The following is an 11,753-nucleotide window of genomic DNA, read 5'->3' on the forward strand; positions in this document are numbered from 1 at the left end:
AACCATTGTATTCAATGCTTCTCTCCAATACACATGAGGTATATTTGCTTCCAATATCATGCTTCTAGCTGCTTCCAGAATTTTTTTGTTCTTCCTTTCCATAATTCCATTCTGTTGAGGTGTCCAAGGTGCTGATAGTTGTCTTTTGATTCCATTCACTTCACAGAATGTATTAAATTCCTTAGATGTAAATTCTCCTCCTTGATCAGATCTCAAACATTTGATTTTCTTATCGGTTTCATTCTCTACCATTGCCTTGTATAACTTGAATTTTCCAAATTTTTTGTTTTCTCCCTGAGGAAAGTAACCCAACACATTCTAGAATAATCATCAATAATTAGCATAAAGTATCTATCTCCCTGTAGACTTCTTGTTCTTTCCGAACCACACAAGTTAGTAAGAATTAAATCAAGAACATTATTGGATTTCTCAGAAATACTCTTAAAGGTTTTTCTAAATTGCTTTCCCATTTGACATTCCTTACATACTAGATTATGAGGTTTCACAATCTTAGGTAAATCCCTTACTGCATTAGTTGAACCGATCTTTACAATGAAATCAAAATTCACATGACAAAGTCTCTTATGCCATAACCAACTTTCATCAATGTGTGCAATCAAACATGTCTTATCACTATTATTCAAATGAAAGATATTACCTTTAGTCTGATTACCGGTTGCAATCTCCAATCTAGTTCTATTCATGATTTTGCATTTACCATTCTTGAATTGTAACTGAAATCCCTTTTCAACTAATTGACCAACACTCAAAAGTTTATTCTTCAAACCTTCAACATAATAAACATCATCAGTATTTAGCTTACCATCCAAAGATATAGTGCCTTTTCCTTTTATTAAACAAGCTTTATCATCGCCAAATCTTACTAGACCTCCACTATATTCTTGAAAAGATAAGAATTTACTTTTATCACCAATCATATGATGTGAACTTCCACTATCAATGATCCATTCATCTTTTTCTTTAATTTTAGCTGCCAGGGCTTGCTCTACCGGTGGGACAATAGGTTCCAGTTAATCTTCTTTTATTGCAACAAAATCCCATCCATTGTCTGCTGGTTCTTCATCAAAAATCATTTGTAACTCCTTCATCAGCATAGTAATAAGATTTATCTATGTTCTTCTTAAATATGTATCTTTGATATTCAGGGTTAGGCTTATATGTTCTTTTAACTTCCTCTCTCAATCTTGCATGTCTATCAGGACATCTAGATGCTATATGACCAACTTTATTGCAATTAAAACATTTAAACGGTGCTTTACCTTCATACTTACTTCCAACTGGACCTTTAGGCATTTTCCTTTCAAATAGTGCTTCAAGTTCTTCCACTTCTTCATTTTCCCGTCTGATATCTTCAAGTTCTTTTGCAAAAGTGCTTTCCAATCAGATTTGTCAGATGATGATGATGATGTTGCAGATGATGATGCTCTGAATGCTAAATCTATCTTAATTGTAGCAACATGACCAAATTCCTTAAGCTCAAACGCTGAAAGTTTTCCAACAAAGGTATCTCTAGATACTGATGTATTAGGCATTGTTCTCAACTCATTAATAGCAATTACTTTCATTTTGTACGCCGGTGGCAAAGCTCTTAAAAATTTAGAAATCATTTCATCTTCACTTAAGGATCCTCCACAAAATTGTTTTCCTAAAACAATTTCATTAAATCTTTCCATAAAAGAAGAAATTTTTTCATCTTCTTCCATTTTCAAATTTTCATACCTAACCTGGTAACATTCTAGTTTTACAATTTTGACAGTGGTATCTCCTTCATTCAATGTCTCCAATTTATCCCAAATAGCTTTAGCAGTAGACCGGTCTAATAATCCCATGATTTGTTGATATGATAATATGCTCAAAAGTGCTTCTCTTTCTTTGCAATCATTTTCTTGATCTTTACCCAATGTTGGTGGATTAGGTTGATTCAGAGTAGGACCAACATAGCCATTCTTTGTAACTTCCCATATGTCTCTTCCAATGCAATTCAGATGTGTCTCCATTTTGATCTTCCATATACCTTAGTTAGTTCCATCAAGTTTAGGATTGTCCTTCCTGAAAATGTTAGTTGCCATAGGATCTCCTCAAGCTGTTAGGCTTTTGCAAAAAGAGGACTTAGCTCTGATACCAAGTTTTAGGAACCATAAGGGCAACTGAGATGGGGGGCAGGGTGAATAAGTTGTCAATGAATTTCAACCCAGTTATAACTTAAACAAACTTGATACTTAATACCGGTAAACAAAACTTAATGTCGGTTAATAGATTAGCAGTTAATATCAATACCGGTGAAACTTAATGCATAAAAGAGAAAGAGAAACAACATCCACAACACATAACACAAAGATTTTGACGTGGAAACCTTGTAAGGGGAAAAACCATGATGGGAAAACTTACCCATAATCAGATGATACTACTGCAGATAGTATGTGTATACAAATGGGGTCTGTACATGCAGAAAGGCCAACCACCTAGAGCACACTGCTCAAATGGGAGTCGCAATGACTACAATAGGATGGTTAAATCCTAGAATAATGTATAGCTCAAAATAACATCTCCAATGCTAGATTCAGTATCGGTTAAGCTCTGATAAACACCTTCAAACCTTCCTTGAACCTTCTCTATGGTTTGCTCATATGATCTTCAATATTCACACATACCATGTTACAATAACCTTATCCTTGTCTCTCATCTCACAAATGAGATCTTACATATATACAAAACATAAGACCAAATGTGTAGGTCAACTCACTAAGAATATTACAATTAAATCAATTAAAAATAAGTCTTGATGCAATGCATCATGTCGGCTCAATAGAATTAATACAATATTCAATCAATAAATCATCTCCATAATGTGTCATGCTGATCTGGAATAGATAACGCATATCGATCCATAACCTAGACCAATCTGTCAGTAGCAACAAATATGTCAATGGATTAGACCAATAACCAAAACACCAAAACCAAGTATCCAAACCATGTCTTCGACATAATCAAATGATCTCCAGATGATAACAAGTCATCATCTATGCCGGTGAACCATATAACTTGTTGGTGAACAATATACCTGTGACTGTGCATATGTCACTGAACTTGCCAATGAACACAATGTGTCGGTTCAATAGTAAACCAATATAACCATAGTGCCAAATCAACAATGTAGATCTCCAGAAGGATAAGTGTTGACATCAATGACAAAACTAATGCAACACATCCATAATACCAATAGTGTTGACATCAATGACAAAACATCAATGCAACACATAATCAATTCATCCATAATGCCAACAAATCTTAGCATTAATATTCAAATTGTTAAAATTTAAAATCATATCTCAAGTGTTGGTTAGTATGCTATACATTTTCTCTATATTAATATTAAATAAATTTGGAACATATTTGGAATTTAATTGCTAAATGTGAAATTCATATAAAATTTAAAATTTAAAAATAAAATGGTTCTTTACTCAACACTCACAAAGTTCTCTTATGAGAAGCTAATAAAGAGAATGGTTTTTTATTTTTTAAAAATCTTTATGTTTTTAATTTATCCCTATCAAAATTGTCTTTAAACTCATTAATATCCTTATAATATTAAAATTTAGCAGTACAAATTCCACCAAATAGATCTAAAACAATAAAATAAACCATTACATCTAGAGAATGCGTCATGAACTCTAATAAGATGATTAACTATCTCTTAAACACTCTAGATACTAGGAAAGGAATTAGAAGTAGAGGGTTTCACACTAAATTTGTCAAACAAATATATTAAATAGGTGAGATATTTTCTATTGTTTATGTATTTTTAAACAATGAAACCTAATCTTATTCCTTACCATATCTATTTAGGGGCCAATACATTGATTTCTTGATGATCAATTTCATGGCAATGACAATGCCTTGCATCTAAACACCCTTTAAACCTATAACCTGTTTTTATTTATTTATTAATAAATTACCATTCTCAGTGAACATGAAATGCTTCTTTATAGATTTATTTGAATCTTATCCTCTTGGTAAATGTAAAAAATCCAAGAAAACAATTAATGTATAATATATGATGATAAATTTTTTTGATAAATTAATATTCTACCAATACAAGAAAGACATTGATATTGCGATTTACATTTTTCTCACTCTTTCTAAATAATAATTCTCAAAAATACAAAAAAAAGAGAGATGCCTAACCCCATGTCACCATGGAACTGCTTATGAACATTTTCTATTTAAATTTAAGTAGCTAGAGTGTTCCCATGTAAAATTTTAATTACAAAAAAGGATAAATTGAAATCTATCCCTATTTTGGTGGAGCAGCTGCTACTTAAAAATTGAAAATAAGCTTTGAAAAAAGTGGGGGAGGGGGAAGGAGTAGCGACTTCTTATTAAGAAAAAATGACACGTGGCTTCACCATTTTTTCGTCTCCTTTTTATTTGCCTACAAGTTTTATTTGCAAGAAATATTACTAATAATTTCATTCATAAAATGATTTAAGAGGTTTGCATAAAAATACGCAGTGATTTTACTATCCATGGGGCCACCTAGCATGGGGACTTGCCCTAAATATATGTATTTTTTTGGAGCACCCCATTACTAGTTAAATTTGGTAATTTAGTAAATAGATGAACATCTTTTCAACTTAATATATTATACTTTCTTTCAATATGTTAAGACTATTGAACATATTGTCAAAATTAGATTTGCATTGTCTAGAAAACAATATAGTATCAAATAACAAATTACATATTTATAAAAGATTCATCAATTAATGTGAAAACACCCATCAAAAGATATCAAGGAAAAAATAAATCATGATATATACTATCAAGCATTTGAGGCTATAATAAAAGGAGTGGAGGCAAGTGGGTATCTACCTTATTAGCTTTGCAAATATTCAAAAAAGAATATTGATATCACTAATAGTGATAAATAAGGTTCTTTTTTTTCTCCTACTACATAGAGGAGTTTGATTCTTTTACCATAATTTATAGAATATAGATAATTTGTATTCTGTATATAGTATATAATCATAATTATTCTTCTATTTTAGATGATATCATTTTTATGTAAAATTAAATTGTTATCTTATTACTTAAAGGTCATTGTATAATATTCATGGTGGAGTGAAACAAATATCATGGTTTTTATTGCATCTAGAAAGGAAGCATAAGAAATTAATTTCATTATGAAGAAACGTATGCTTTTCTTGATAATTTAACCATAAATTTTAATAAAAAACCAAAAGAAATCATACTTAACTTAAAAATAATTGATGTAAATTAAAAAAATCTTGCTTAAAAAAATTATATAACAAAGATATTGTTCAGATATAAATTTTCTATTCTATTTAAACTTCATTTTGTACATTTTTATCTAATCCTCTTCTCATCTTAATTACATTTATTGAAATAATATTTCATATAAATGATATATAAAATTTAAATCAAAAGGATAAAAATTGTATTTATTTGTAATAATTTTCAATCATTAGTGAATCGTAGGTTTCGCTAGTAACTATTTTCCCGGAATTTCTCCTCACATATTGAAAAACGATATGCATATATTAATATGAACTATGAGCGATTTAAATACTCTATAATATAATGTTGGAGAGAATTAATCGAGCCCATCAATAAAAATACATCATTATTTACAAAGAAGTATATCCAAATTCAAAATGCATGCACTCTTGTTCCTATGTTAAAGAGACTAATACAGATTTATAAAATAAGATTTGTATCTATATATCTATATAAAAATTAGAACTTGCATGGTATACAGTTGAATTTTTAAACTGCTTCTCTGCCTTACATTTTTTTATCATGCCAAATCTCTTAATTTTGAGTAGGGTTGTTGCTTTCTGGACTTTTCTGTTGATTCTCTCCATTTAAATTATGAGACAGTCATCTTCTTCTTGAGGGTTACGAGAATGAACCGAAGGTTCTATTCATATTTCTCTTAAAGTTTGAGTAATGCAGATATCTCAGGAGATGGTGAATTATTTTCCTTTGTGTTGAACCCAAAACAAATGAGGTTATTCGGATAGAAATGAAAATTGACTTTGTAAATTCTCAAGAAAATTTGATGAATCAGACAGAGGCTTCCCAAAAATTTGAATTGACAAAAATGGAGACACAACAGAAAATTCGGTGATGAAAGAAATGAAAGAAGAAACAATGAAAAAGACTTTGAGTTAGTTCTAGAATCTGAAGTTATTGAGGCATGAGAATGATTAGGAGAAAATTAAGATTTTGAAGTACCTGAAAACAAAAGTTCTGTCTCCATGTGAGCAGCTTTGTCATCATTTTGTGCATCCAATTCTGAAGCAAACATGTCACTTCCTGTTTTGTTGAATGTAACAAGGTCTTTCACATTACCAGAAACAAATTTGGATGGCGATATACTCCACCCAATTTCTCTTTCTGGAAGATGTATTTCGGTTTCTGGTCCTGAGAATGAAAATGGAGGCATAACACCTCGTTCTATTGCTCTTCCAAAAATTTCAAAATCTAGATTATATGATTCTACCCTCTTGTATGCAACACTAAATCTATCCCCGCTTGCTGGATCAACATGAATTTTACCCGAGCAAGATCCCTGCAAATTATTCCCTGATGTTTTAGTCTCCGATATGTGATAGTCATCTGATAAATGAGGCGCTTTTGAAAGGGTATCCATGAATTCATCCTCTTCATGCCCTTCTCTTATAACAACAATTGAATCCTGAGCTTTCTCATACCTTACAAGTTGCAAAGCAGCAGTCTCTGCCTTCCTTTTCATGAAAAGGTTGCAACTGTTTCCAATCCAGACATAAATTGTAGATGGCATGTGTACAATAAAAGCACCTCTAGAGTCCAATGCATCTGGAGCGGGATGATCAACTGATTTTGGAACCAAATGTAGTGGAGCATATGAAGAATATGGAGCCATTCTGTACATCCTTGGCAGAGATTTTGGGTTCAGTGGCGTAGCATGCATTCTCTTCTGGTACTCTGATAACTGGCTAAGAAAGCCTATGTTGGGATTTGTGATACCTCGAGCTGCTTTCACAAACAGAAATGCGTCTACAAAGCTCAGACCTTTACTCCACATGAGATATGCAATTACCAGGGAGCTTGATCGAGAAATTCCCTTGAAACAATGCACAAACACTCTCCATCCTTGTTCTCTTACCTCCTCAAAATAATCAAACACATCATACAGTATGCTTGTTATATCTTCCAAGGGCTTGTCTTGTAGCCACAATGTCTTGTATAGTAAATCTGTCTTGAAATACTCGAGACATACAAAACCCACACAATTAAGAATATGAGTTATACCATTTTGACGGAGAATCTCTCTGTTTTTGGCTGCTACATCACTGCCCAGATAGATGTGCTCAGTAATTCTTGAACATTCCTTATTAGAGAATGCAAATTTATCCCTTTCTAGCTTAAACTCTGTTGGCTTAGCATCCCTGTGAAGTGATCCCAACTCAATTCTGCTATCTGAACCATCTAGTAGCTTCCTTACATCTTTTTTACTCCCATGTGTTGTACACTGTGTTGATTCTCCAATGTCATCAGATCCCGCTTCAGGCCATTCTTCCAAATACCTCCTTTTGATTGAAAGAGGCTGCAAAGGTGGTCGAGATGATCTGGCCTTCATAATCTGCCTTGACCGGGGGTTGACTGGAATGCAGAGCCCTTGAGATATAGTTGATGTCGATTCTGCAATCTTCCCAGATGAATGGATGCTACAAAAATTTACAGGACCTGCTGTTGGAGCTGTAGAACTTGATGAGGACTCAGAGGCAGATTCCCTAATTGTGTTAGGATATTGGCTATCTCTTTTAGCGTCTTCCGCCCCCGTGCAATTTTCTTCCATGAAATTTAAATACTACCTTCTTGCTCTGCTGAATTTCCAATGAACATTCAGCTATTGTTTTCTGAGTTAGACTAAGCCCATTCACAACTAGTGGAAGAACACAGCTTGCAGGGTTGTAGAGGACTAAGAGAAGAGAATAAGGGAATTTTACTTTTTGGAGGATTCAAATAATTCCTTCAATAATTAAGATGTAATTGTCAAGGTCAATTCCTCCAACAGTTGTTTATGCATGATGTAGAATTCCTCGACAGCTGCGCCAAGAATTTGGTGTCTTACATAGTTAGGCCACAATTTGAGTGCATTGCCTTGAAAGATCAAAATAAATAAATATTCCTTTTCACATCTCACGCATAAAGCTTCTCTACTGCAACAATTGTTGTGAACTTGAGCTCAATGTGCTATTTTTTCTCTGAATCTTCAATTTTCAAGGCGAGAAAATAGGTCAATTAAGAATTCTTACCTTCAACAAACTTTTCTCCAAGAGATTTAGATGTAGTTTTCCATCATCCTGCGAACAAGAAGAATATTTCACGTCATTCAAAAGTCGAGAGGTTCATTCATAAGACGCTGTCTGCCAAACTAAAATTTAATAACACGATTCTGTGCTAAAATCTTGAGATGCTGCTTGTGAAAAAAAAAAAAAAAGAAGTAAATTCAGTGCATATTTCTCAAGAGGATAAAGAAGACTAGGCAAATTTTATCGTATACCGGGAGACTCTTCATTCATCTCTGTGCTAAATTATGGAAATGTTGATCGAATACATTTTTTCCTTCAATGTTTCTGGATTTGACTGGACAACTCCAAAAACATTCAATCTTTTACGATTAACTCTTGAAATTTCTCGTCTTTTAACTGTTTTTCTGTGAATAATATTTGCTGATTTCACAATAAAAAAAGTGAAAACTAGTAATCAAACCAAAATTAATAACACAATATCCGTGGTGAAATCTGGAGACGATGCTTGCAAATATAAAAACAGTAAATATTTTTATTCTTAGTCAATCAAAGTCAAATCCAAAAACATTCGGTCTATTATCATGAATTCCGGAAATTTCCTGTCTCTGACCGTTTTTTTAATTTCTAGAAAGATTGGTTAGTGCATATTTTCAAGAGGAGGATAAATAGACTAAGAGAATTTCATTGTATACTATGAAACTGTTCATTCATAAGATACTAACTGTCCGACCAAAATTTAATAAGACGATCTCTGTTCTAAATTCTAGAGATGTTGCTCAAACACAATTTTTTTTCTGGACTTGACTGTGTGATCTTATTCTCATAGCAGTCAAATCCAAACATATTCAATCTATTATGGCGAACTCCTGAAATTTCTTGTCTTTAACGTTTGCCCTGTGATTAATTTTTACTGATTTCAAAATAAAAAAATGGAATCTAGTAATCAAACCAAAATAAATAACAAATATCTGTGGTAAAATCTGGAGGCTCTGCTATTTTTCCTATTTTTAAATTAAGACCAAATTCATATGTTAAGAGGGCCGAAGCTAGTAATTTTCCATCGAATACCAGGAGACTCTTCACTAAATTATGAACTCATTCTTAACGTAAAAGAAATTTCATCTATTCAACTGATTGCTATTTTTATCTTGAAAGAAATTTCATCATGTCTTCAACGTTTTTTCTCTTATAGATTAAGACTGAGTTAATATTTTTTTACAAGAGAGTCGAAACTAGTAAATTTCCATCGAATACCAGGAAACTCTACCTGTAAAACCAGAAATTAACTCCAGAAATTTCATGCCTTCAACTGTTTGCTATTTTTAGATTGAAAGAAATTTCATGTCTTCAACGTTTTTTCTGTTATACATTAAGACTGAGTTAATAGTTTTTAGGAGAGGGTCGAAACTAGTAAATTTCCATCGAATACCAGGGAACTCATTCATAAAAAAGCTAAAATGATCGTCCAGCTTTCGCTAAAACAATCTGGAAGCCGAAATTTTCAGATTAATGTATAAATGCAAAGCATAAAGAGTGTTTTAAGTTTAAATATTGAGTAGAAAAGATTTTGCGATTTCATAAAATCACTTGCACAGATTATACCAAACTTACTTCTACTGGAGGAGAAAGAAACCATATTGACACTACAAAACTGCTACTGTAAATCTAATTGCTGCAATTCAATATCTGCGCATATGATTAATGAGAAAATATGCATAAATCGGAGACCTTGCATACGTAAATAGAAAGTGCAGTAAATTTCCCAAACTTACTGAATTCATGCCTCGAAGAAGTTAGCCAGCAGCCAGATTTTCAGCGCAAATTTACAAACTTGATTCGTGGTAAGCTTTCTTCATTTGCGTCGAACAAGAATTTTGCTTTCAGTTTGTCGAAAGGGGAAAATAATACCGAAGCACACCGAAATTTCCAGAAAAAAACCTAATTGGATGAAAAAAGAGGCCGAGTATGCAGAAGACCAGCCGTAAAAGCTGGAAAAAGCTTGTCAAGCGAAAATAAATGCGTAAAAGAACGGAAATTTTCAAGAAACTTAACTTCAACAAAGTTTTTTCTAGAAAGAGAGAGTCTTTAAAATCAAAATAGACTACAGACGGAAGAAACGAACAGATATTTTCCGGAAATTTTCAAGAAACTTAACTTCAACAATTTTTTGGAAAGAAAGATTCTTTAAAATCAAAATACACTACAGACGGAATAAACGAATCTATATTTTCCAGAAACGTTGAAAGATTACAAAGCTGAAACGAACTAGCCTGTGTATTCAAAGAGTCTTCAAACCTGGAGGACATTATATACATAACAAACTGTACATTTTGTCAAACATTACGTTTGACAACCAAATTTATAAGGGAAAACAATCTATACATAGAAATTCCAAGTTTTACAGGGTGGAAGGAATAAATAGAAAGTTGAACAAATAAATAGAGACGTTTTCAGAAATGAACTCATAGCAGAGAAGACCAAAATAGAGAGATAATGCGGACAATAAATTTAGAAGAAACTTAACGTCAACAAGTGCATACCTTCCCAAAACAATTTACTATTGAGTGAAACGTACGTTAGCCCGAAACTTCCAAGCATTTATCCAACTTTGACGGGAAGGATTCTCATGGCTGTTGGGTCCACCGTCCCCCATTAACTATTCTCCATTTCCTTAACAGAATAACAGATCATTCAATACTATTTAGGTAAACAGTCAAAGATAAATACTGGTCAATAAAAGTATTTTTCATTTTTAGTATAGATGAAGAATAAAATTCTCTTCTTCTTAAGAACGTATTAAGAACTTAAAGTAGAGTGTTTGACAAGAATGTAGTGGACAATGGAAAAGGAAATTTTGTTTTAAAAAATTGTTCTTATAATTTTTTATTTTCTATGTTTTTTAGAATATTAGATTTAAAAAAAATAGTAATAGTATATGAAAGTGTTTATGGATTATTGAACATCTTTCAATATTATTAATAATAATATTAATTTTTTTAAAGAAAATTTTTAAAGAAAAAGTTCGGTTATGTCAGTATTTATAATGTCATGAAAATTGTTCTTGAATGTAACAATTGCAAGATCTTTAAAAATGAGTTATTTTTAGACATTTTCTATTATGTGTATCAATTAGTGCTCCATTAACCACATCTCCCGAGGGTGGAAATGGTTCATGGAGTGGAAAAGATAATAGGGGTTCCAAAAGGATGTTTTGCAGGCTTCAAATTTGGGGAAAATGCTGAGCAGATGGATAAAACCGATAAGGAGTTGACCAATTCTCTAGATAATTAGTACTCTTTGCCTTTTCTTTAATGCCATATGGAGTAGCTCTTTGTCATTTTTGGCTAGCTTCTGAATTTTGTAATCATCTATAATTCTCTTATGCTCTAGTCTTAGGGTCTCTAATCTCTATTT

The 11,753-nt window shown here is 32.3% G+C and overlaps 1 protein-coding gene across 2 annotated transcripts; it reads right to left on the reverse strand.

Annotated features, from left to right (window-relative positions):
* Positions 1 to 6,178: 6,178 nt before the first annotated feature.
* On the reverse strand, positions 6,179 to 10,998 carry LOC131050469 (protein-tyrosine-phosphatase MKP1). 2 transcript variants are annotated; one of them, XM_057984656.2, is made up of 4 exons: positions 10,880 to 10,998; positions 10,112 to 10,327; positions 8,343 to 8,390; positions 6,179 to 8,133 (listed from the first exon to the last, which is right to left on the reverse strand). In XM_057984656.2, exon 4 carries the CDS (start codon positions 7,880 to 7,882, stop codon positions 6,260 to 6,262), a length of 1,623 nt encoding a protein of 540 aa, XP_057840639.2. In that variant the 5' UTR covers positions 7,883 to 8,133; positions 8,343 to 8,390; positions 10,112 to 10,327; positions 10,880 to 10,998; the 3' UTR covers positions 6,179 to 6,259. The 2 variants fall into 2 exon arrangements, with proteins under 2 accessions (XP_057840639.2, XP_059063649.1); XM_059207666.1 differs by lacking the exon at positions 10,880 to 10,998 and having other exon boundaries at positions 10,112 to 10,864.
* Positions 10,999 to 11,753: the final 755 nt, after the last annotated feature.

This window comes from Cryptomeria japonica, chromosome 1, assembly GCF_030272615.1.
Source record: "Cryptomeria japonica chromosome 1, Sugi_1.0, whole genome shotgun sequence".
In the NCBI taxonomy this organism is placed as follows: domain Eukaryota; kingdom Viridiplantae; phylum Streptophyta; class Pinopsida; order Cupressales; family Cupressaceae; genus Cryptomeria; species Cryptomeria japonica.

Coding starts and splice junctions, on each gene's coding strand:
- LOC131050469 (XM_057984656.2), bottom strand. CDS start 7,882: ATGGAAGAAAATTGCACGGGGGCGGAAGACGCTAAAAGAGATAGCCAA.